We start from the raw sequence: 27,687 nt of genomic DNA, 5'->3' as shown, positions 1-27,687 counted from the left end.
TGGATGACTGGCAAGACCCCAGACCCCTACACATAGCCTGACCACAACCCGATTCCAAAAAAGGTGGGACACTGTGTAAAACATAAATAAAAACAATGCAAATATTTGCAAATGAACTGTGTTTACTGATAGTTATACAAAGTGTTCCTGAGCTCATGTAGTAATATTCTTTATACAATCATGTGTTCACAAAGTGGTGAACCTCACTCCATCCTTGCTTGTGAACGACTGAGCCTTTTGAGGAAGAAACATGTTGCTGGTATCAAATTCAGTTGATGTTTGACGTTTTACACAGCGTCCCAACTTCTTCAGAATCAGGGCTGTATGCGCAGCAACCACACAGAAACTAGAAGTTCATTTGCATTTATTTTCATATTAAACAGTGTAATTATAAACATTTCATTCAATTACACTAAGCATGATAAATATGAAGTAAAAATATTTTTAAAATCTACAAGTTTAAAGGACAGAATGATTTCACATCTGCGTTTGTGTCTTAATTTAACTGCTTTTAGCCGACGACTGTGATATGTTCCTCTGATCAACTCAGCTTTAAGTTACAAAATGAAACCTCATACCTATAACTCAGTTACATCATTTCCCATTTACAGACAGAAAAAAAAATTAACATTTACATACATCAGTACAGTTCAACATTAAGTTACATTTCTCAAATGTGCAAGATTAAGCAAATGTATACTGTAGTCAAATAAAACAAGATTTCCTTAAATAAATGTTCAAGTTTAACTGAAGCACAGGCTGCTGGTTTTTAACAGAGGTTAACATTGTCTAAGATACTGTACAGTGTCTTCTGTACGGGGCGGGGGAGATTGACATTATCTACTACAGGTGAAGTATAGCTGTTCATGTCATCTGTGACAACCCCTTCAGGTGTCATTAAAAAGAAAGAACCATACAGTAACTGTATAACCAACAGCTTCAAAGAACAGTGTTTTTATAGCTGTACATTGAAACCTCGGGGTGGAAAGAGAGCACATCTTGCTCCATAACTGTTTGCATTATGCTTTATACAGAAACTGATCATGACACACGCACATCCCCAACCAGCCGTGTACAGCCACAGAGACGATGTATGGCCTGCAAATGATAAGATACAATAGTGAAATGTTCAAAATTGCAATTGGACGAGGGGTCCGTAAGGAGGAAAATGCCATCAGAACGGTTAATTGACACAAAGTTTAAAAAAAAAAGGCAGACAACTTTGTCCAGGACACTGTAGTTGATAAAAGCAGCGGTGTTTTTTCTTTTTGTTCTAGTAGTGAAGCTTCAAGTCCCTGCACCGAAGAAATGCCGCCGCGTTCGCCAGGTCTTCCTATGAGCAAATTTCAACTAATCAACAGAACTCATTGCACATTTGTTTACAAACAGCTCATTACACTTCTTCATTCTGACATTTAAAAATAAAATTTTCTCCCGCTTTTTACACAATCTCACTGAACGTGTGATTTTAAATTTTGTAGTGATAGTAAACGCAGGAGAGCAGCTGGGGTCTTTTTTTTTACAGCGCCACGGGCACTGTGATAAAACCCAGTGACGAGTAATTGGGACAAAACCATCCGAGCAACTTCCTGCACATTTTCAGAGCATAAAACAAAGCATTACAAAATGCTGTAAGGATTCATACGACAATCCTCGTCTAATAACACCAACCATTCTTACTGAGATGTCTCAAAAATATGAAACTACTCACTGTAATTGTTCCTTTCAAACATAAATACAGGAACTCAGTGTGTCACCTCCCTGATGCGGGATTTTCAGTTAAGGTAGCCAATCACCCATTGTAAGGATGGCACTTCCTAAATTTCAACCCTTCTTCTTCAAATGCTGCTACAGAAGGATACCACACACAGTTTCTCTCCAATCAGGAGACTCTGATGAACACCCAACAAGAGGTTACGAAAAAAAAAAATCACTCTTCCAAAAAAAAAAAAAAAGGCAACCACTGAAATAATCGCACAACATTAAAGAGAAATGAAATAATGTTAGAGAAAAAAAGCTTGGATTTTCAGTTTTAGGTCTACTGAAATCAAAGAGCTTATTCCTATTTGGCTGTAGTGATAAGTTTGCCAGCCCAGTGTGTTGAATTCAGAACCTAAACAGTTCTTTTTTTTCTTTTCTTTTCTTTTTTTTTTGGTGATGCAAAAGTCCTGGAAAAGGAGTGCACTTCGACACACAACAAAAAGAAGCAGCCAAACACCTGGAATGTGCTTGATGAGTCTCTTAAAGCAAACATTTAGAAACTTTTTTTTTTTTCTTCCCAAATGGAATTGCACTGAACTGAAATCACACACACTGACGTAGCTGGAGAGGTGAAGTGGCTCAAACCTTGTCTGTCTTATTTGCTGAAAGTCAGTTTGCAGCCATTGTTCTCACGGCCATCTCCGTGTAGGAAAAGAACAGTTCTGCCTGAGAGAAGCATCCATGGTTTGCCCCACAAACCGCGTCATCTGTCCTAATTCAGCAGTTCTCCATGCCCGAAAAGTGCGAGTATAGGTTCATTGTTCGATAGTGTGATGATGAATGGTCCCTTCATTTATCACACTAGTCCTTTTCTCCATCTTCACTGCTTCCTGAGGTGAACAAAAAGGAATGACAAGTTTAGACATGTTCAACTGATTGATGAATATTACTCAAACATCATTATTTCAAAATACTGCAAGTGCATTAAATTTTTTTTTTAAAAAATTGGGACGCTGTGTAAAACATAAAAGAGAATCTGATCATTTGCTAATCCTTTTTGACTAGTGCTGTCAAAAATATTGCGTTATTAAGGCGTTAACGCAAATCAATTTTCATGGCGTCATTTTTTTTTATCGCGCGATTAACGGTCTTTGTGACCTAGTGAACTTGTAGTTTTTTATAAGCTGTGGCCACTGCTAGTAACGTGACAAAAACTACAGGATCCGATTGTAAACCGGAAACAAAACAATGGGCACGCCCCACGCATGTTTTGGTCTCGCCTGCTCGCTAGCTGTGAAAGTGTAGGCGGACGTCAAGCACGAAACGCCGAAATGGATGCAAACAAGATTCTGAATGGAAAGTTTAGTTTCAAAAAGGTGCCAGATGGGTCGACTGACAAGACCAAAGTTTGGACAGAGCATATGGATACCGCAACTAAAAACAAGCTTACTGCTGCCATAGCCAAGTAATGTTCATTCTTCCTAGTTTACAGTGATGTACACTTTGTAACTTTATTTCGTATCACCCTGTTTTGATCCCTATAGAAAGGGTTGTTGAAGGGGCTTTTTTGGAACCAAGTATTTATTTTTTTGTCATCTGTTTATTGACAGTGTTAAAATGTGTGAGATTTGATTCATTCAAATGTGAATGACTGCTCAAAGTGAGAATGTTAGTGTGAAATATAACACTACACATTGTTTTCCGTAAAAAACATTTGCACAAAGCAAGCCTATCCACTTTTCCATGGTGATAACAGTATTAAAATGATAATTAATGGGACATTTAGAATAGTTAAAAATGTGTGATTAATTTGCGATTAATCGCGAGTTAACTATGACATTTATGTGATTAATCGCGCTTAAATATTTTAATCGATTGACAGCACTATTTTTGACATATATTCTATTGAAAAGTAAGTCAAACTACTCCTTTGTATGAGTGCATGCTCGACTTGCCTCCTTGTTCGATGTCAGAGTCGGTGAGATGCGTGAGGGAGAAGCTGGCGATGCTGGCCGGTGAGATGGAGAAACGGGAGTAGTTTGAGGAGCTGGTCCAGCTGGGCTCCAGCACGCGCCCCACTGCGGGAGGCGGAGACGAAAAGCGAGATGCTGCAGATGAGGACACGGCCTTCGATATGGGGTCTTTGTCCGTCTTGGGCAGGAAGGCAGGCGTTGGGGAGGAGAAGTCATCGTCCCACTCAAAACCACCACCTGTAGGGATTTAATGAATGGGTCAGGACATGTAATGGCAAAGATGACGTTCAACAGCTGCATACACGATGTGGGTTTTGGTGTTACCTTCTTCATCTGTGGAGCTTTCAGAGTTGGTGAACCGGTTCAGGTAGCTGGCAGTGGGGCCCGGGCTGCTGAACTCTGGTGCCTGGCTGTTTGAGCCTGAGGAGTGGTCACCCAGTTCCTTGGTGGGGGTCTCCTAAATCAGAAGAAGTTGAATTCTGTTAAAGACTGGCTCCACAGAGGTAGCTTACTAGTTACACCTACGACAAAACAGCCCGTTCTTTACCTGGTCAAACAGGTAGACGGTGACATCGTCGAAGAAAGACACAGCTCTTCTGGCGCTATCTGCATTGCTCCTCACAGGAAACGGGGAGGATGATGCCTGGATGTTCAGGGTGGTGGGTTTCAACAAGCTCTTCAGGTTCTTTGCACTGCTGTCATCTGAGACAATAAGTGGCACTGTATGCACGGCGTCATCTTCACTCTCTGAGCTGGAGCTGTGCAGCTGGTATGCTCGGATGTCATCGTCAGAGTCATCGCTGTTCTCGTCCTCCTCGTCTGCATCTACGCCGTCCTCCTGTCCATCTAAAGCCGAGCCATCCCGCCTGCCCAGGTAACGCCCCTCCATGTCTGGCTCTTTTATTTTATGACCATCACTCGCATACGTCCGGGTTAGTTTTGCATGACCTGCGCTCTCTGGTGATGGCTTTGAAGGGACAGAAGAAGGAAGTGGAGTTGAGGTTTCTAGGTCCACCAACGGTTGTGGCTGATCAGGAGATGTGACGTCCTTCAGTGCCTCCAGTTTGTGTCCATCCTCACCGTGACTGTTGGACTCTGTTGCCTCCATCTCACATTTCTCTGTGACATCTTCCTCTGGTAAAATGCCTGAAACATGAGGATAAGGTGTGTCTCCATCGGCCTGAGCTTCAGCAGCTAAAGTAGACTGTGACTGAGAAAATAAAGAATCTACATCTCTCTCCATATGAACTTCCAGCGCCGGACCACCAGCAGCCCCGCTGACTGCGTCTGCAGAGTTCCTCAGCCACGTGACTTCACCAGAGCCTCCCGCAAATGTTTCTTCAGACTTCTTCTCAGGCTCTGATTCATTGTCTGAGAAATAGGCAGAGTCCCTGTAATTACTGCCCATGAGCGGCTCCTCAGCAGGGGCTACGTCTTCTGGTTGCTGGCCCTCACTGGGATCCTCGCTCTGGGCATCCAGCACACCCTCTGCCTCAGAGATGACGATTTCTGGTGGAACCAGATTTGTCACAGCTGTGGGCTCTTCTGTCTCTTCCTCTTCTTTGGCAACACTCAAGCCATTTTTAACAGGGGAGTGGTCTTTGACATTAGGCTGAGAGTTCCACTCAGGAGACTCCAGGTTCTCCGTCTCATATCCGCTGTCTGATATTTTGTATGGAGGCTGGAGTTTGTGTTGGGCTATTTGCGCACTTAGCTCTTCTCCTTGTTCACCTAGCCTGTGGATGTCCAGAGAGTCTAAAGAGTCTGGTGTCTCAGCTGAATGATCTACGGTTGGTAGAGTGGTGGACATACTGTCTTCCAGTAAACTGTCCTGGCTGATCTGGTCCAAAGATGGCCCAGAGACTAACAGAGAAGATCTAACATGAGGAGGCCCATTGGTGTCCATAAAGGATTCCTCATGGTCAGACAGAGTGGTTTCCAGTTCTATATCTGCATCCTCAATTAAATCACTCAACAGATCGTTACTCGTTAGGTCTTCACCGTGTCCGTTGTCTGACGACAGTGCTTGGACTTGCAGGTTTTCAGGCATTTTACCTTCTACAGGCTGAACACTATCCTTTGAGGTTCCAAGGTCATCTTCAAGGCTGGGAATTTTGGCATCTGTGCACGATAAGTCTGTAGTGGCACTTTCAGAGAAAGCAGGGGTGTGTCCATCAGTTTGACTGATGATAATCTCAAACCTCTCTGAGGTAGAATCAAAACCAGAGTCTATACCTCTGTCTGAGGATTGCAGCAGACCAAGGTCTTCGGTGGAAGAACTATTTCTAAGTGGCAGCTGGTTGCTTGTGTCATCTTCTGTGACCACTGTAATGAAAGGCACCAGTGTCTCCTTTTCTACCAGAGACTGACTTAACTCCCCCAAACTAGCATTTGGAGAGTCTAAAAGTTCCTGTCTTGAGGATGTGCTACTTGCTGCAGGTTTTAAATAAGTGTCCACTGTGGTTAAGCTGCCTAAAGTCTCAAGGTTGTCCCAAGAACGCATTTTGAATGTGTCTTCTGGTTCATGGGCTACGCCGGGTAAAAGAAAGTTCTCCTGTGGACTTGAGAAACTAGATCCGCCTTTCATCAGGTTCTGCTCTTTGAGAAACATGAAGTTCTCAGCTAGTTTTTCAGTGTTCAGAAGCCTCTTCACATCTGTGTCCTCTCCCTCCACTTCCACAGAATCTGCCCGGTGAGGGGCTTCTGAACAATCCCCTAAAAAAGAATCCCCATAGCTTTTATCTGTGTCCACCTCTTGGACATCTAAAGGTGCGCCTTCATGAAAAGGGTTCCCATTGCGCTCTGGAAGCTCCATAAAACTTGTTCTCCAGGAAGGAGAGTCCTCATGCTTGGACCCGCCTTCAGTGAAAATATTGGTGTGGTAAGGACTGTCATTTTCAAGAGATGACCAGATGTGGCTATCTGGTAAATAGGAGTCCTTGGAGTCAATACTTTGATGGAAAAACTCAGCATCAGTACTCGACTCATCCAACCGGACATCTTGGAGAACAACAAAGTCTTGCTGGCCTGAAGTGAAGTCCATGTCTTGCCCTCTGTTCCCATCTTCCCCGGCAGTGCTTTCCCCTTGTTCTTCTAGTTGTATGTAATATTCATTTCCATTAGATGGCTTTTGTGCATCAAACACTGGTACAATCCCAGGAATTCCTGGAGTGTTATCACTTTCTTTACCCGCTGCTCTCGCTACAGGATCAGGGAAATGGGCCTGGATGTCTTCACTGGAAACAGGAAAGAACATGCTGTGATAGTTCAATGTTGTGTCCATGCTTGAACGCACATGGCTGCCGTCGTAGTGGTCATGCTTGGCTGCCTCCCAAACATATTCAAAGCTGAGACCTTTGCTTGTTTCAGTAACTGTAAGAACTTCATCGATCTCTTGTCGCAGGGCATCATCAGCGAACTGTTCCAAGATTGGGAACGAAGAGTGGCTAACAGTGGTCTGCCGTGTGGAAGGGTTAGGCTTGAGAGCATCCCAGCGTTGTTCAAAATCTTCTTCTATGTCCTTCTGGCCTTGCATGCGTAGGTAGATGAGCAAACGGTGCACTTCCTCTGCTGTGGCTCGCTTGTCTGGAGACAGCCAGCAGAACTGCAGGACCTCGTACCTGCAGTTACAGAGAAAATCTCTTTTTCAGGCAATTTTAATAGTCAGATAACTTCAATCACTTAACACCTGATTCATGTAATACGACAAACATATTTTTGGTTGTACAGTACTGTTGGTATGTACTGTAATTTGTTCCAAAGACTCACCATCTGTCAGAATAAGGAAGCTCCAGCTGTGGTTTAAAGAGTTTGACTTGTTGATCCTTTATCACATGATTGAGAACCTCCCGGTCCGACAGATGTGGGTATGGCTGTGCAGCATTCTCAAAGAGCTCCCATAATGTGACCCCCAAAGCCCTACAGACAATTGAGGATAAAATAGCTGTTGGACTTTACTGCAGAACAAAGGTTATCTTGTGCACCCCAAGTTCAACAAGTGACCTTCACCTCTTGACCCAAAACCATAAAACTTCATTGGGTGAACCGCTATGAATATCCACAACCACGAATAGTACTGTTACTTAAGTACATTACATAATTCATAAAACAGTTACGACAGCAATAGCCAAATTTAAACACTTATGATAAGCAAGTTGCTCTTTACATGCGAAACATTTTGAATCTCAACATGTTTTTGTTCAAGGGCAAATCTGGCTCTTGTAGCTACAACAACCTTATGTAACTATGCAATTTACGACTTGAAAGCATTTGGGAAATGAGTCGTAAAGTCAGGGAGGGGCTGAAAAGACTGTACAGTGTGGAGAGATGCTTTGCTGGTGCAGTGTCAGTGTCTTTTCCCCTTCTTGTGGAAATGATCCAGATTGTTTGGGATTTGCAATCTCTATTAGCAGAGATGGCTGGTTTTCTCAGCAATGAGCCAGGGGTGTACTGCAGATTTTTTTATTTTCTGTCATACTTTGTCTCATTCTTACTATAAATCCTATGTATATTTTGATTAAAGGACAGGACTCCAGCTAAAATATCTTTCATACTTCACTTATTACAATATGCAATAAGGCAGTATAAATCTTTGCCTCTCTCCCAGGAGTGTCATTTTACAGTATTTCTGGACCAGATTCAGGTTCACTCACTGTCATTATGAGTTATAGGTTTGTAAAAATGTCCTCTAGTGTCAGTGAGGCGCTACAATCTGGTACCTACCACACATTGCTGGGCTTGGTCTGCTCCACAGTAATCACGCCCCCATGACGCTCGCCCACCAACTCAGGAGCCAACCAGCGAAGTGGTGCGAACACATCATCCTCTGTGATGATGTAATCCTCCTATAGTCACATTGTGAAAAAATAAAAAATAATCCAGTCACACATGGTGTTTGATACTTTAACAAACCATAACTTTCTAGAAAACATCGTAAATAATTGTGCAAACACCATATCATTAAAAGGCACTCTACAATATAAGGAATTTGGTTGTTTATCAGCTCTCACTGAGGCAGCACGCTCTCACTTTGCCTCTCTCATTCTTTACAGAAATAGAATCAGTGGGTGACCTTATCTTATGAGTATTAAATTCAGACAGCCAAACTGACGGATCAGCAGTATTTAAAGAATCCAGGAGACAGAACTGCCTGAGGACATCTGCAGGGTGTCAATTTACAAGCAAAGATGATCTTAATTCTTCAGTGAAATATACAGCTGATCAAAAGGCAAACACCTGCACAGCCCACGATAAAGACGGTTTATTTTCTATCAGGTCGTCTGGAGCTGGTTGCACAAAGATAGACTTTGACTTCAGCTCAAATAGCCAGACGTCAGAAAGGTAACTTAAGTTCATCAGCTCCACAAAGTGGAGTAGTTCTTGGCCATGCTAAGAGGGGATCTTTTGTTGAATTTAGTAAATGAAGGCTCTTTCAAACAAGCAAAAAAAGGTCAACCTCCTTCAAATTACTAAACTCTCATTTACATGCGACTTGCGGAAGAATTTAACACTTACAAGGACATCTAACAGGCCACGGTTTACGGTGACTTCAGTAGAAGAACTATGAATTACAAGGTGCTACTGTGGTCTCTAAAAAATCTTTCCCTTCTAAACTGCTTGACTTTTTAAATCATATTTTAATCATAATATTTTAACTATTACAACAGTGCATTTCCCTCTAGCACCACAAAGACCCCAGATGGCACAGCTAACCTCAGTGGGACTCAAGATGCAGTCGAGCTGAATGTACTTTATAGCACGAGGTGACTAGCACCAGTCAAGACCACATAAAAACAGACACAGTGAGACTTACTGGATTACCATTGGTAATCTGTGTCAGACCAGCAATTTCAAATAAAATTTTATAATTATTTATTAGTGTCTGAAATTTTTTGACTGAATCATGTCTTGTTTTACATTCAAACTACGACCGGTCTTAAACCAGCCTAATGTACAGCATCTTTGTGTAACCAGCTCTTGGTGTTGATAAGAGAAAGCAATTCAAAACAGTGCTGATGAAATTAACAAAGTCTCTATGCAGAAAATATCTGAAACCGAGGTTTATGCTTACTTTGTATCTGTAGGGTCCAATTCCATAGTCTCCTACTTTGACTGTCAGATCTGCAGTCAGGTAGCAGTTCCTCAGAGCCAAATCACTGTGAAAGCACAGAGAACGACATCAGAACGACACACAGGGATGATCAGATACAAATTCACAATGATCAAATCATTCACTGACTATGAAGCTTGCAGGCAAGTTTGTGGTCATCACTGGGATGAAAATATTAAGCTGATGCTTGTTCTTGCCCCAGTTGATCAATTTCAATTAGCCTGTGTGTTGTCATTTGTGTCTATAAAGCAAAGTTAAAGCAAAGACCAGGATGAAGTCACAACAAAATCAATCTGATAAAGATCAACAAGGAATCCACATCTGCTCTTAACCTTAAAGGCTAAGATTACCTCACAAGAATAAAGGGCAAGGGAGTCTGGCAAGGATCACAAATTACTTTGGCAACTATAGGAAATTCTTCCTCTGTCATTGGCCACTGGTCTTCACCTTGCAACAAGACTCATACAGGGGCTATTCCTGACTCGCAGCAGACATACAACCGCAGGATATAGTTTCTAAAGGCAAACACGGACTCTGCAAACGTTTTGCGGGGCTGCCAGGAGAGGGCGTAAGAAGCTCCGTGGCTCTCTCTGCACATTAAGCACCCATATGGTTTGCCAGTGCAGGTTCCAGCCTAACAACAAACACTGCTGACACCAGTGTTCTAGCATGAGCGTGGCCTGGATACTGTCAGACCCACTGAAACCCCTGTAAGATAAATGAAGATTTATTTTAAACTCTCCTGTCCCCCTTCCTCTGCTGTTGACTGAGGACACAACATACAGTAACACAGCCGTGTAGATGCAGCCTCTTAACCCTACATGGCCTATACACAGCGTGCCAATGATTGCTCCAATGTATCAGACACCAGTGCAGTCTCGTGCCTTTTCCTCAACCATTTTATTGATTTTATCTGTGATCAAAAGGAAAATAAAATAACTCAGGGGCGCAAAATATTATGTCCTCTACCAAGAACTATTGATAATCACTATCTTTTAAAACCAAAATATAATTTCGTGAACATTAGTGACAGTAATTGATGTCACAGTACTGGATATGTTTTCTTTAAAACAGGAATTTGAAATATATCTGGATAACTTCTTCTCACAGTCTTTGGTAGGACATACTGTAATTACACTATACTTTTTTATCAAAATATTAAAACATGCTCCTAAAGTGCAGTGAACAGTTTTAGTGTTTGAGTATATATTACTCACTGACTAATTAATATGATGAATATAAATATGATTTAATGGCTAAGAGGCTTCCTGAATAGCTTTTAATAGCATGGGCCAAACAACAGAAATTTTGAAGACTGAAAGAAAGTCAGTTGACATTTGGACAGCCAAAATAACAAGTTACGCAACTATGAATAAAACCTCGTATCAAACACAGTGATGGAAATAGAGCGGGAGTGGTGGTGCTTCAACAATTGTTGGTTGCCTCCGCAGGATCAACTACATGTTGGCAAGAAAGAAGTATCAGTCCGCACTCCGGAGGCATCCCATCTTTTCTTTCCTTGTTGAAGAGGCTTTATTTCTCAGGACAATACGGACACCAAATGTTCACTGAAGCTATGACGTGATCTCAACCCCTTCAAACACGTAGAAACTGGACTCGGGCTGAATTAATGTTTTCCTAATTGTGTTTGAGAACTAGGATCTGACTACACATGAGCTAGATATAAACTTTTGGAAACTGTTAAAAAGCTTAAGTTACAAAAACATTCTTGGTAGTATATCGAGAGTTTTACAACACAGTGGCTGCTCACACACAAGGCTCATATCGATTGACAATCTAAAATTTGAGAGACGAGCAAACTTGGCTACTGAAAAGATACATTGAGCAATCGCTGAAAAGAAACTTGATCCACACTTTCTCAATGAGATTATATTTGTGCACGCAGACAGTGCAGTATGTGTTTTGCTCTTTTGCTGCACCACTCTCAGCTCTGGATATCAGCCAACGCAGCCCAGAGGGTTTTGTGTCTGTGCACTGCACCGTCAACATGCATTCAGTTTTGCCAGCACGCGGCTGCAGTCTGAGTCATTCATTTTGTGTCAACTTTTCTAAAATTTATGGCTTTAGAACAAAAATGCCACAAAGATATTTTTACAATTGTATATTAAATTTGCCCACAAGGAGGGAAACTTGTAGAATCCCTTTAAGTTGTAACAAGGATTAAAACACAAGGCTCAATATGGGGCTATCCTTTTACATGCAAAGAGCAGAATCATCATATCCCTCTGGCAGCGGACAGCTGACACTGTGGCAATGCATGGGAGCTGTGTAATTGGAACTCTCTGAGCTTATTCTGAGCATGCAAAATAGAGCTGATGAGCTGAGCATCGTATGTTACCCCCGAGCCACACGTTCCCAACACCCCCTGTGCCCTACTGGCTGCTAGCAGTCAGACATCCAGTGCTCGCTGAGGGTAAAAAAGAAAATGAAACGCAGCCTCTTTGCTGTACACACCTTTTTTGGAGAACACTGGTACTCCTGAGACTGACTAAACAGTTAGCACTAAAGTAAATCTAACAGATGACCTACGTCTTTACAATGGTATTTTAGGATGTTTGTGGCTATATGATACCAAGTGATATTACATACTGAGTACAATTACTATATATTAATTATATACCATGTTGCACACAATTAAGAGTTAAAAGAGAACTATTTTTTAATAAGAATAACTAATCTAATAAATTAAACTGACACAGAAAAACATGAAATGTTGGCTCAGGTTGTAATTAAATACGTGATCACAATGTTTTTTGTGTCCAGCTGTCAATGACAGAGAGAGCGTTACTCTAAACAGTAGCTATCGTCTTTGACAGATGAAGTGCTATGAGAAACAATGCTTAGCTTAGTGGGTCTAAAACCTCTGAGATTGCTTTAGTGTTGCAATTCTGAAGTGCTACCTGTGCAGGAAGTTGTGTTTGTGAAGGTGTGTGACACCAGCGGCGATTTCACAGGCCATCCTCTGCAGCTGCAGCAACTCAGCGTTTCTGAACATCCAATCCTGCTGAGACAGATAGCCCCGCAAATCTCCCTGCAAACAAACACACACGCACACACACACACAAATATCCAGACAGACAAACACACACAGCTGTATTAGCTCATCTGTATCAAACATAAACATCCAAGAATTTTAGAAGAATCATCTTTGTGTTACAGCAATAGGAAGAATTTAATAAGTGGTTCTAGATAAATGCATTGTGCAGAGACCGCCACATGGGGGCAGTAGACTCTCCTGTTCTTGTCTCCTCAGCACTTCTCACTGCTGATGTGCGAGACAACCAAATAAGGGTAACGCTGCTTAATGGACCTCTACGCTGTGTCACAGAGATTTATAAATAAAAGAGTCCAGCTCAGGTCAGATGAAATGAACTGTGCTTGTGTCCAGTTGGGTTTTTCGCTCACGAGTGGAGGGGAGACAAGAACAAGGCGTCCCGTGAGGGAAGCAGGATAAGGCTTCGCTACAACCTGAGATAGTGGACATTTTTGGAATTAGTATGTACAATGTGAATGTAAAGGGCCTCTATAGTTACATGTGCTTTTGAGATCACCACAGAGTTAAGTGAAGGAGATTCCTGATTAGAACAACCCCTGAGGATTGAGCGACTATGAACATACTGTGTGCGCACACACACACAACAGAGTCACATTATATATGAGGCGCTTTTGTTAAAAATGTCAAGTCACATGCAGTTACTGAGCGTGCAAGTTTGTGTTTGTGTGTCTGCGTGTTTACAAAAGGGTTTACTTTTCCCTGAGCTATCGCTCCACAAGCAGCTTAGACCAGTTGTCTTACGTAAGCAACATGGTTCACTTCAAATACACACACGCGCACGCACGCACACACACACGCACAGAGCTCTGAGAAGCAGTCTTCAGAGAAGATCTATATTGAATGTATGGTAAGTGATACCTTCTCTGGCTGTCTTTATTTGTGAAGGCTGTGCAGCAGGTGATTAGCTCTGGGTTTCAGGGGGAGAATCCAGTGCTGTTAATGAAACAACATTAACTGCGAGAGGCCAAAACAATTAGGCCTTGTGTCTGACCAGGGAAAAAACAAGAGCGTACCAAGTCCCCAGTGCAGCACAGATTGATGAGTGGCTCAGCCACCACATGATTGAGTTATGTTTAAAAACAAACAAACAAAAAAAACAACCAAAAAACCATTAAGCTATTTCAAGTGCTAGCCCTTCATGGTCCTCGTGGGCACTAGTAGCAGGCTATAATCTGAATACTGTTAGCTTATTTACTTGTAAGATAAACAGAGCAAATGGGCAATTGAGAGTAATGTGAAAAAGGATTAAGTTGCAATGATTCCTCAAAATGTCTTTTCATAGGCACCAGTATCCGTTAAATAAATGCTGACTTAAAGACTGAGTTACCATCAATAGAGTCAATAAGTCCACAGAAGTCAAAAACAACACCAAGCACATAAGGACAACTTCATCCACAAGGTGAATTACAATGCTCAAAGCGCCTATGGGAAGAGCATGGTCAGTAAAGTATAACTTAATTAATGCCATGACAGTAGCACAGAGAGCACTCTCACGACACCGTGAGGATTGCCGCTTTAACGACCATAATAAATGAAGGAGATCAACGACTTTCGAAAGCCAAAAGTCAGCTGGCTCATGTTTGAGACCCTGAACTGGAGAAGGGTCTGACTAACGTCCTGGCCAGGCACCAGGCAGGAGATCCATGCATTAGAAGCTGTCACTCACACTATGGTATGTGACATTCTGTGGCCCCTGCACCAGTTGCTTGATGTATTTTGATGTCTAAAATGTTTTGAGTCAGGGTTACCCGGCACAAGTGATACGGGACGGAAAAACCGCCATCAATCACCAGGCTGTCACAGTGAACGTCACAGTACATTGGCTTTTTGGGATTCAGCGTGTCCACTGCGCAGCTGCAGTGTTATATATCATGTTTCAGCATCAAGGGGATGATTGACATGGCCTGAAGTAGTAAGAGGCCACTGACAAGTTGTCTTTCACTTGAAATTCAACATGAAAGCAGGTTCAAAACCCTTTTTTCAACGTGAAACAAGTGTTATTTTGAAGTTTTGAGTAGCGCAACGGGAACTTCACCTGTATATACTGAACGAAAGGAAACATGTATTGTGTAAAGCAAGAGTCCACTTGAGATAAAGTGATAAGCAAAGGATAACAAGCACAGACATCACTCAGTTGTGCTACCCTCACACATTATCACCTTCAACAAACAGGACCGGGTCTTCATCATCCTATATTCCCTAATGACTCACACACACTTGTGATAAGTCATTCACCTTGACTCATTTCCATCTCCTGTCAGAGTCATTATGAGAGCTGGCTGGGAAAAACCACAATGCCAGGACACCGGCCAGGCCTGGGCAGCTGACAATACCCTGGACCAACAGAGTTATGCAATGTCTGGCAACCTGAGTCAAACTGGACCCTGTTGGACACATTACCAGGTCAGAGAAAAAGGAAAGGAAGGTGGGGGTGGAGTCACTCAAATCATTTGTGTCACCTAAGCAGCAGAAATACATTTCCCTTTTCTTGCAAGGAAATAAAATGTGGCTCAACATCCAAGGAGTGGAAATGAAAACCACACTGCAGATGGCACGTTTGCACACAAGCAACCAATACATTAACATGAACAGATTTTAATCCAGCAGACGAATGTGATGTTTCCCTCTAAAACAACTGTGAAGTCAAACTTTATGGCTCAGCTTGTGCCAGCTCATTTATGGCATCAAGCAGTAAGTGGGTGGACCCATGGCCCTCTTGGGCACCCAAACACACCTGGAGTCTGATTCGCTCTGAGACAGACACGCACAAGAACTATCGCTGCCCAAATGGGACAAGGGTCATCTGATTGAGCAGTAGACTCGTGCTGAGGTGAAGAGTAAAGAGCAAACACTAAGTGATTGTTGATACTGTCAAAGAAGTATTTTAATTCAACTCTGTGGTTATTTATGAAGCTGTAGTTTCTGTCTGTTGGTCAGACTAATCCTAAAACATCACTTACGATGGGAAATTGTCATGTTTGATCAGTCACAGAGTAAATGATCAGTCAATAATTAATAATATTTTATTTTTAATAACTAACATTTTTGGCCTCTTGGGGGCAGCAGAAACAACTTGTAACCACAACATTGATATATCATCACCTTGTCAGTTGATATGGTGCCCTCGTTAGCAAACAGTTATTTATTCAAACATGCAGCAGTTACAGGCCAACATTTCATTCATTTGGAGTTGTGCCTCTGGCCACCAGGCAAAAACAAGTCTCATTGGTATGGTTGGTATCTACCAACTCTTGAGAGAAATATGTCTCTTTTGTTGCTACTAAAAATGATGATATACAACCCTGATCCCTAAAAAGCTGGGATGCTGTGTAAAACGTAAATTAGCTATCTTTACCAACAATGGTTTTATGATGTGTTCCTGAGTCCATGTAGTAACATCCTTTGTACAATGATGTGTACCCAATCATGATCCTATCACATGTTACCAATGGACCTGTTTACCTGTGGAATGTTCCAAACAGGTGTTTCTGGAACGTTCCACCACTTTCCCAGTCTTTTGTTGCTCCTGTCCCAACTTGTTTGAAACATGTTGCTGCCATTAAATTCAGAATAAGCATATACAAAAATCAATGAAGTTGATGAGGTGAAAGATTAAATATACTGCCTTTGTGTGAGTTTCAATTGATTACAAGTCAAAGAGGATTAGCACATGATCACATTCTGTCTTTTTTTAAATTTTACACAGAGTCCCATTGTTTTTGGAATCAGGGTTGTGAGAGCTGTTAGGGACCAGACTAAACAATGAGCTGAAACTGACCACCAAGCTCCTTAAAGTCAAAGGGAACTGCAGATTCAGAAGATAATTCCCTGTAGGTTCATCACCATGTGCAACCATGTTCACATTGTCACTCATCATTATAAAAATCCTCCTTACAGCAGCTTCAAAGAATAATGAAAATAATTACTAGCTTCAGCACAATTATGGAGCCTAACTGGGAGTCAACCAATACAACAACAGATCAACAGACAATCAACAGACACACAGAAGTGGCATGCAGGGACTACTTAACTTGAATGAATGCTGACTCAATTATAAGGTGTGTTTTAAGGCTGTACTTTGATGGATTACATTTTAAGGTTTTCTTATACTTTTGCTCCCACTTGTATGAACATGTGGAAACAGAATTGGAAATACTTTTTAGTATGTTATTACTACAACAAACAAACAGCCTGCTGAATCAACATCTCTCCGAAGGAGAGCTAGTAAGTATTACAGGTTGGACTGCATTAAAATGTGCAGCGTCCATTTTCATGGTTACTAAATCAAACACACACCAAGGTAGTGTATATTTTTAGGGTAACATTTTCAGCTTCTTGAATTCGTCACTGGGCACCCCAAAGGTTTTCTTTAGGAACAGCTTAGTTTACTTTAGCCTGAACTCAACCGTCTCCAACATGCACAAGGTGCAACCTATAAAAATGCACAAACACAGCAACTGGTGGAGGTGACACCAGAGGAGCGTAAATGGAGCCTGTTGCTTTACTGGGTGAGGTGGGAATGTGAGAAGTCCCAGGCTTAGACTAGCTATGCAACTTCAGCAGGGGGAGGGGAGCAGAGGAGCAGGAGCTCCCAGCAGTCAGGGCCTGGCCCACCCAGGATAGATAGAGAAACAGGGAATAAATCAGCTGCCATGATGGGGTCTGAGTCACTTCAATATGTGAAGATGAACAGAAGGGCTAATTTGGGATTGAGACAGTAGGTTTTCAGTCCAGATGGTCAATAGGGCGGGTCAGCTATGCATGTGTGCTGGACAGCATTTAAAGGGTCTCACCCTGTGAATTGGTGAGCTTAACAGACTAATAGGAGCTAATTCTCAGATTTCTCAATTACTGAAGCCTTCTAAATGAAGAAGTAAGACATAGTAAATAGACCATCTCTCAATTCCTCCACACCAATAGACAAAGACAGCATATTAATAGCACAAGATTGCAGATTTAGAGTTCACCACTTTCATTCCCATGATTATGACATAATCTTATTGGCTATAATTCAAGTTTCTTCAATGATCAACAACTTCTTGGAAACTGAAAAGGAGGTCAATGGTGTACTTTGTGCTTATAAATAACATTTAGTAGAGCAGGTAGCCACTCACCATTTCACAGTACTCAAAGACGAGTAAGAAGGGAATCGCCTCAACGCACTGTCCCAGGCACTGGAGAATGTTTGGGTGCTGCAGCACTCTGTATAGAAAAAATAACACGATGTCTGTTGATACTGATGTTAAATAGGACTGCAAGAAGATTTAAAATAATACCTAAAAATAATATCTGAGAGAAGATTAAGTCTAATGCAGTGTGTGAGAGGAAAGGCAGAGGGTGCTGCTGGCATTCCTGTGATGTCATATCGCTATTTTTGTCCATATGCACTGTATGCATATCCTTCCACACACAAAGTACAATCATTAATCAATCAAATATTAAATATTTCAATTATATGTCACCTGATTTAAAACTGAATGAAAAAGTCAAGGGGGTTTTGGTGGGGTTTACCTGTATGGATCCCCTTGCTGTAGGAAATCATTCTGCTCCTTGGCACTTGAATTAGCTTTCAGCTCCTTCACCACCACTCTGGCTCCACCTGGATCTGTGTAGATTTCACTCAGAATGACCTGTTAATATATGACAACACTTCAGACTTGACAAGACACAGAGAAACAGGCCATACAGCACTTTGCCTCAATATGTGACATGTTTAAAGAGGTCAAGGGAACTGCTGAAAAAAGCAACAGATTTATTTGAAGAACATGTGTATTTACTTATCCACCTTAAGAACAGATGCAGAATAAGCAGTACAACAGGGAAACAGAGTATGTGCATAAACCTTCAGTTGTAACAGATTCAGAGCAGTCCTCAGCACTCTCGTTAAAGGTCGCACAGAATAAACATATTCAACCAAACATTACTTTGAAGTAGATCTTACCTGGCCAAACCAGCCATTGCCGATCTCTTGGATGTAACTCAAGCTGTGACGTGCTACCTGGAAGCCGTTGGATGCCTCTGTGAAACCAACCAATAATAATGTTAATTAAGAGTGTACTAATTAATTAACTCATTAATTAGTCTCACCTGAGGTTTCTCATAAGTGATTTTAATAAGGTTCATCCAAACTTCTGACTAATTGAAATCACTACAACCTCTGTGCTGAAAATTTGTTTTACAGAGACTTGACAACAGAAAGATATCAGGTGGTGCTTAAGATCCCAATCAGATGTGTTTTTCTTTTGGAGTGACAATGTCCCAGTTACAGCATGTCACAAAAAAACACATCAATCTCCAATTTATTTCCTTACTTATTTAAGATTAAAAGGTCTGTATATTTAGACTTTTCATTGTTGGATTCTGAAAACAGATATTAACAATTCAAAGACAGAAGAAAATGGTCCCTCAGACAACAGAAAAAAAACAAAATCCAGTCATTCAGAACCATTATCAATGTGTCATTTATATGTCTATGCGCCTATACATTTATTTGGCTTTGAGCGTCTGACCTGTGATGCGGGCAGGGGGTTGGAGATGTGGGGGACCAGGCAGGGCCACAGGGGACACAGCGAGGGTGTACACCTCAGCTGGGGACTGCATAGAGGGTGTGTCCTCTGCCGGTGGAGTGAAGTCAATCTCATCGTCAAAGTGGTCCTCAAACTCCTACATCGACAAAAACCAGGAATGGATAAAAACAGGGTTGCAATGATACTACATTGCACATCTTTCACAACAGACCCTAAATTCACAGAAGCTGTCCACTACAATCCATCCCCACTCTGTACTCATTAGGTGTGGCCCGCATGGGAGCAGGTAGAGCTGTCTCTGTCTGGCTACCTGCCTGCCGGGACTCTCACCTTGAAGTTGATCTCCCTCTCCTTGCAGCAGGTCACACAGTTCACTAGCAACACCACCAAGGCCACAAGCGCCGTCAGCGACACCACCAGGGACAGGCAGACAGACACAGACAACGTGTCGCCTGTGCTTCCACCTGAAAAGAGAACAAGAATTACCAACCAGTCTAGTTGCATTACATCCATGTCGGTCCAGACTCATATAATACATGTAGTGAAGTATGTGAAGGACTACAATGACTCAAATATGGATGTTGCTGCAAAGAAGCCACAAGCTGTAAAGCTTCACACACATCTTCAACCCAGCAGCACAGAAGATCTATACAATCACTACAGCTTCAAAGTGGACACCCAAGATTAGTGTCACCAATTCAGGATCTTTTTGGTTTTGGTCCGCAAAGTTCACCTTTGACCTTTTAAATATACAATGTCATCACTTCATCATTTTATCCTGTGAGACACTTGTGTGAAATTGTGTCATAATTAGTGTGTGAATTCTTGAGTTATGGCCAAAACATGTGGGCACAGTGACACCAAAATTAGTTCATCTTCAAGTCCAGGCCAACATTTGTGCCAAATTTGAAGAAATTCCCTCAAGGCGCTCTGAGATATCGCGTTCACGAGAATGGGACTGAGGGACACACAGACAGACAATCTGTAAACGTAATGCATTTGGCCACAGCTGTCACCGGTGCAGAGGCATAAGAACAGAAACAAAAACTATGCTGAATCATTTAGAGCCGTGCTTCAAAATTCATTTGGAGGAGAATGAAAGAAGGCACCTGACAGCCTTGTCACGAGCATAAACATAAATGTGTTTGACAGTAATACGGCACACCAGGGGTGTACTGGCTCTTCTTCTAAATCCACCCACAATAAAACCTTGACAGCAAAAATAAACTGCTCTTACAACAAAACTTTTTGAGCTCCCTGCTCTGTTTCACCAGCAACTCCTCTGCAGAGGGAAAAAGGTCAAGCTGTAACACTGTGCAAGACACAATAATTTTGATAGTGTACAGATTCAAAACAGTGATTCTTCTTTTAAGGTTTACAATTTCTGCAAACATCACGTGACAATAGTTGTGACTCCTTAGACCAGATCAACCAAACTCTATCCCTAATCAGCCATTCAAGGAGACAGCTGTGGGGGGGCCATCGCTGCCTGATAAGCAGCTGATGGTGCAGCAGCGGTGACAGCAGGTGTGGGTCTGTGCCGGTGAGGATGCCGCTGGCCCAGCACTTCGAGTGTCAAGGCTGACGGCAGCCTTGCAACCCCTCCCACTGTGCTGCTCAGCTGCTGCTGCTCTCTCACGACACGGATGCTGACCAACACAAAGACAAACACGCAGACACACACACACACACACACACACACACACACACACACACACACAGCTGAAACTTTCCATTTTAGTGCAACCGATTTCCAATTTAGTGCAACCAACATCTTTGTTGTGGAGACTGCTTCACACGCAAAGCACATTAACTGTTGGAGGCCCAATGCATTCCAGCCTCTGAACTGTGTGCAGATAATAAACATAGACAATGTGCTACTACAGGAAATAAAAGTGGGCAGTTGTAGGCTGTAAAACCATATGCAAAGCAGATTTTAAATAAGTCAGCGATATATCAAATTAATTTCAGGGCAGAATCGATCGTATGTTCTCCCTGGACTGGAAGCTCACAAAGATAGTCACATGTATGGACTATGTACTTCAAAGATGCCAGTTTCTGTGTTTCACCACATGTCCACCTTGTCTTTGCATGTCCCAAATGTCACTGTTCATTTCTAAGTGGCTCATCTGAAAGGTATGAGCAATGGTCACAGTTGCTGAAAGTGAGTGAACAGTGACAACAAGGCAGTCACTTCTATGTCAAGCTAATTTCACTATGTCGCATCACACTGTAAACATAATCTCAGCCCACAACATCTCGATATGGCATTATGTGCGTGTGTGTGTGCTGAAACACAAGTGAGAATTTGTATGAGACTCTCCTCCCTGTTCTCCCTCCTGTGTTTATTCTGTCTCCCACTGGTCACAGCTTGTCAGGTACATCCTGTCTGCTAGAGGGAGCATCAACACCTACTGAGTCTCCTTCTGCTGAACTACAAATTCCTGACAGATGAAAGCGGGTCCTGAATACATCCAGACTACAAAGCTACTTCTACTTGTCCCATGTTTTCACATTAGCACACGAAGAAGGAAAAAAAACAGACTCTGAATATGACTGAAACACAAAAGGTCTGAGCCATCTGGGATAAATGAGAAACCAAACCGAGGCCAGTATGTTTACACTAAGCCTAAATAAGAAAACATATCTTTCCTCTGCGTTTTGACATTTTTTTTTCAGTGTATAATGTGTGTTTATCTAGATGAATCTATCTGAAAATGGTCCCACGTTAAGGTGTAAGCTTTTCCAAATAATTATAGCATGTTTGCTTGGAAACTAGTCATCCAATTTAAGAAAAAAAAAATTGAAAAAATCTAATTTGTGTTGCCTCCATATCTCTTCGTATAGGCAATCCCAAAATACAGGTGTCATCTCTAATCTGCATTTATGTGAGGTTTTCACAAGCATAACACTGTGAAATGAAATGATCAATGCTTACTGCAGCAGCACAGGAATTATCATTATCCTGAGTTACCCTTTTTGATAAAACTACTTTCTATGCATGCAGACGTCAAATGAAATACGAAGGCGAATGAACGTCAATGATGGCTGTAATGAATAATGCTGTTGTTGGTAAACAGAAAGAGAGGAAAGAAGAACAGATTTAGGTATTTTTCTACCATTTTGGCATTTTACTGTGGTAGATGCTGAAAAAAACTGGTGTGTGCATGTATGTAGTCTTTACATGTAAACAATGCATTTAGATTTATCCACATGGGCATGGCCTAAAACACTGACCACAGCATTATTAAGAGTGACAGAGCAAACCTTAGCCGAAGTACCAAAGGTCTTGTGTAGAACTGAATAAATGAATCTGGCATCAAGTCTTGCCTTGCCCCAAATTAAAAATAAAATATTCTCTGGAAGATGAACCCGAGGTAAGAATATGTGACAACAAGCTGAGCGGTGATACTACATGTCAGGTCTGGTCAGATGGAGCACCTTTGTATCCACACAGCACAGCCTCTCAGAGTGCAATTAAAGATTAATTGGCTCCATCGTCAGGACACAGGTCCAGTGGATAGCTCTAAATACAGATGTGTACTTACAAGTGTTACATTAAACCGTTTCCTATCTTGCTATCTATTGATGGCATTGGGGCGGCAGGTGACATGCCATGCAAAGTCTTACATAAGCTACTGAAGGTTATACACATTTCCTTTGAGGTACAGTTGTCAGTGGAAGAAACAGGAGAAGAACTGAGGAGACTGAATCTGGGCAACTTGCATTAATAAAAAAAAACAGACTACATAATCCTTTCAGTGATTTAAGATTGTGATTGTGAGTCAGCACTCGACATGTCTCCAGACAGGTCACACTACAACAAATTAAGAAGTAAGAAGAGGTACCACCACAGCCTCATGCTGAGACCTGGAAACCCCCTGAGGTCTTCACCTCAGCCATGTAATGCAAGACCAACCTGATATGAAACATGTAAGTTTCATAACTCTAGACTGGCAGGAATTTCCATGAGACCACAAATGAGCTCATGGTAAACCAAAACTTAATAGCCCCATCCAAGTCAGATCCAAAATATGTCACGTGATTGTACTTTTCACAAAACACTTCCTCCATCTGTAATCAGAGCTTACAAAGTTAGTATCTGTCATTGACAGGAGCAGTCATTCAGAGAGAATTCTAATCAGCTTTAACAAAGCCAAAGTCTAACTTCACAACAATCCTGTGAAAAACATTTGGCTGTAATTGCAGGCAGTTTTTTTGATACAAACACGTCCAGTCTCTTTCAGCAGAGCGACAGGGTTCCAGGCAGTTCAGGACTCCCGGACAGGCTACAGCAACAGTCAGATAGAAAAAACAGGAGCTGGGTCACGGCAGCACTACATGGGATCAGTTCTCCTCTGTTAGGCCTTATCTGAGTCATGGGTTCATATTATGACTTGGCAGGCACCACCAAATGACTCAACTGGTTTTTGGGACCAATACGGCAGGGAGCTGCCAGGTCTTATTTCGGTTCCACTGCATATTTCAGTAGGCATTCACGCAGAGGGGGAGCTGACCCATTTTTGCAGATTTCACCCACCAGTGTGCACAACAGTGGATGTCTGTGCTTTCTGTTACGTGCAGGATGAAGGATGGCATTGTCTGGCTGACATGTTTGGGTACAGCTAAGATTTGTCTGTCTGCTAGCACTAAGCCTCATCGATCAAATGAAGAGCCCAGGGATCTGGAGCAGCCAGTACTTATGACAGCATTTGTCAGGACCCATATTTGCAACTTTGTGTTTTGTCAATTCCAATTAGAAATCTGCAATGGTTCCAATAATAAAAATAATAATCTGGTCAACATCTGTACACACTTTCTTTTGTAACATACTCTCACAATGCAAAACGTTGTCTTTTTCTTACAAAAAAGGTATGGTGTAAAAGATAGATAAATTAAGCAAGCAACTGAATTGGGGCGGTATAAAGAACAACAACATTAAGGATAGGCTGGTTTTTAAAAGCGGCATCTCCTACATCCTGGCATGGTAGTTACTGAATCACTGAGCAAGGTTAAGGTCAATGTCCACCTTGCCTTACAGCTGGTCATGGCTCTGTCACCAGGCTGTTACAACATTTACAACTTCTAAAGCCTCCCAACTATCTTTACCCATGTTTGATGTGTGTAACAGAATGCATGTCACTTAAAGACCAGCTTTGCTACTGACTTGCCAATCAATGACCTAATTCAGAACTTCTAACAATCAACTATAATTATTATACTACATTTGTATCCACTGTTAAATAAAGCCTGTGGAAGTGGGGCAAAGTACAGGTTGCTATGTAATAAAGGCATAAAAAGCATGCTCATATTGCAACACCACTTTGCTGTACGCTGTATGATAATTAAGCAAATATCACTGTTGCTAATCATTGACTGGTGCTGATAAGCTTGGAATGTGTTACAGTTATATATTACCGACCCTCCCTGCAGCACATGCACATATATCCATTCATTTCTCAAAGGGAAGCAGGTTACATTGTACCAAGAGCAGTGATTATGACTTAGGGCCTTTTCACACCTGAAAATCCAAACTAAGGTCTGAACCAAGGTTTGTGTTTTTGTTACACTGTTTAAATTTGATCCAGTTAGTTTTGCTTTCACATTGCAATTACTCGAGAACAATTCAGGATATATCTACGTCCTGTCGTCATCACCAACATGAGCTGCCTCTCCCTAAATTTACAATTGACCCATTTTTTAGACAGGTATGCAGCTGATGTTGGCATGTTGCCATTTCAATTTGATTACTCTCACACTCACCCGCTCATCCGCTCACCCTCTCACTCACTCACACACAGAAAAAAGATAACTGAAGGGTGTCAGATTTTTTATTTATTTTTTTTCCCAAATGAGTCTTTATACTGTCAACAGAACAAATAAAATAAATATCTGCTCTCCTCCTCTCCCCATGTGCTACCACAGCTCTTTTTGTTTTGTTACTTTGCTTTTCCTTTTTCTGGATCTGACAATAGCCCGCCAAAATTTCCAGTAATTGGTCCAAAAGTCCAAAGCATCCAGAAAAAAACCTTCACACTAGAAACAAACTGAACCATGATTACAGCTGACCAAGGACCAAGACCACCTCTATTCATTGGAAAAAGGCTTGGCTGTTTGGTCCGGGCGGTGGTCTGGGGGAGGTCTCAGACCTGTAATTTTGGGTTGAATCAAACCGAAAAGTCAGAAGGTCCAGACCAGACATTGCAGATGTGAAAGCGCCCTGTGTTTCTCACTCTGAGAGGCTACAAAAAGTGTGAAAACACTGAAACCATCCCCTTGTCTCCAAGTGGATGTACAGCATCCAGAACATTAGGACTGTAACAAATGATGATTGTTGTTGTAAGTGATTCATCTACTAGACTTGACATTTATTGTTTTACTGTTTGTACTGTTTTTGGATCAAAATTCCTGATTTATTTTTATTTTGGAGAACAGTCAAAATACTTAAAAAGGATTCAATTTAAAGTTTGTTGAAATGAAGGAAAACATACAAATACTCATCTTTGAGATGGGGTAACCAACAAATGTTTTTTCTTGATAAATGACTTCAATGATTAATGATCTTCAGAACTGTTGATCCACTATCGACTACAAAACAGTTATCTCACATGAGTATACCGGGTAAAACAGCTGGAATAGAACTGTTTTCATCATCAATTTTGTCCTCTTTCTGTAATTCTGTCCAGAGCAAGAGTCTCTTAAGTGGATTTTAAAAAGGAAAATCACATTGGAATATAACAATATGGCAAACTGTTTTCTTCCATAAAAACATTTCCATTTATCCAGAAATAATGAAATGATCACACCCGTGACAAAACCTGTGATGACGGAAAAGTGCCAGGCTACTACAATCAACATCAAAGAGGCTAGTCAAAGTTCACAAGAATCAGTGTTTCCATGCTGGTAGGCCAGCATCTATTCCATTGTCCCATAAACTCGGTTAAATGTCAATGACTGGACCAGCCCACTGAAAGGTTAAACATCTCTGCACCTGCAGTTAAAACAGGCTCTACTATATTAACTCGTCACGTCACCGCTACCTGGAGACTGCTTTATTTGTGTTAAATATCAATCACAGTAAAACCACACAAGGTTAATAAGTGTTTTCTGAGTTCTGGTAGAGGATCGCAATGTCTATGTGTAACGTTACCAGTTTGCTATTAATTAGCTGTGTCGTGACAATGACATGCTGTTATTTTCCATTATAAGCACTTAAAAAAAAAAAATTCAGGCCATATAGACAGAAAGTAGAGTTGCTATTCTGCAAACTCAAACAAATACTAGTTCATTAGTACAAGTGTCCATACACTGATAACACACTTCACTGGTTAGCACGAAATGCAGTCAGTTTGTTGTGTTGTTAGCTTTTAGCTGCTGATTAGCAACAGCTACCCCATCGAATATTAGCAAACAGAACATCTGCTAGCTAAGCAGCTAGATAGACAAGAACTGTAGTGAGTGAACAAACAATAGCTTAGCTGTGTATCTGTTTGCAGTCAGCTGTCTCACCTGATTTATGAGAATACAGTAGAGGGGCACCTTCAGACAGACAGAACGCCGACAGAAAAATCCCACTGGCCAGCAACAAAACATATCCATGGCGGCTCTTCATCCTCCTAGCTTAGCTAACAAAATGTTAGCTAGTTGGAATCGTCGTCCTAATCAGTAAATGGCGGATTTGGTACTAAAATAAGTGTTTTAATCATTGATAATCCGTTCAACGTCAGTGTAGGCTACATAAACAAGCATATTTTCTGTCTGTTTAACGTTAGCGACTTACTGTTAGCCAGCTAACTAGCTTCAGCTAGCATGTCAATGCTAACAGTTTCAGCTGACGACAGCAAACACCCCTGCGAAATATAGTGTTCCGTCGTCCATAGAGGCAAAACGAGCGATCACCTTTCACGGGCTATCATATTTGGTGGATGTAGCTCAATGTTATTTATCTGAACATAGCTAAAGTAAATAAATCAATACCCCTGACTATCATGAAACACCTCTATACCAAAGCGCCATGTTCCTGTACAACGTCACATCACGGAATGAGGCGTGAAACGTTATATAATTGACAAGGACTCAAGCCAATCACAACGAAGAATAACCAAACGTTAGAGACATACAGCCAATCAGCTTCGATCTTTATTATCAGTCATGTAAATCCAGTGCTTTGTATCAAAGCTGAAGAAAGCGTTTTACATCCAGTCACTTGCCAACCATGTGATGCAGTACTGCCTAGAGAAGACGATCTGTCCATATTAAAATATGTATTTATAGATTTAAGGCCAACCATAAAATACCAAG

General features: G+C 41.6%; 1 protein-coding gene across 2 annotated transcripts; it reads right to left on the bottom strand.

Moving 5' to 3' along the window:
- Positions 1-347: 347 nt before the first annotated feature.
- On the bottom strand, positions 348-27,430 carry lmtk2 (lemur tyrosine kinase 2). Of its 2 annotated transcripts, none has more exons than XM_070980202.1 (14): positions 26,896-27,430; positions 19,717-19,850; positions 19,369-19,522; positions 18,801-18,877; positions 18,371-18,489; positions 17,974-18,061; positions 12,705-12,835; positions 9,745-9,829; positions 8,397-8,518; positions 7,443-7,592; positions 4,222-7,294; positions 3,999-4,131; positions 3,657-3,911; positions 348-2,591 (listed from the first exon to the last, which is right to left on the bottom strand). In XM_070980202.1, exons 1-14 carry the CDS (start codon positions 26,996-26,998, stop codon positions 2,563-2,565), a joined length of 4,653 nt encoding a protein of 1,550 aa, XP_070836303.1. In that variant the 5' UTR covers positions 26,999-27,430; the 3' UTR covers positions 348-2,562. The 2 variants fall into 2 exon arrangements, with proteins under 2 accessions (XP_070836303.1, XP_070836304.1); XM_070980203.1 differs by having other exon boundaries at positions 2,471-2,587; positions 3,653-3,911; positions 26,896-27,126.
- Between the last annotated feature and the right edge of the window lie 257 nt (positions 27,431-27,687).

This window comes from Chaetodon trifascialis, chromosome 15 (genome assembly GCF_039877785.1).
Source record: "Chaetodon trifascialis isolate fChaTrf1 chromosome 15, fChaTrf1.hap1, whole genome shotgun sequence".
Taxonomy (NCBI): Eukaryota; Metazoa; Chordata; class Actinopteri; order Chaetodontiformes; family Chaetodontidae; genus Chaetodon; species Chaetodon trifascialis.
This window is presented reverse-complemented; position numbering and strand designations above follow the sequence as displayed.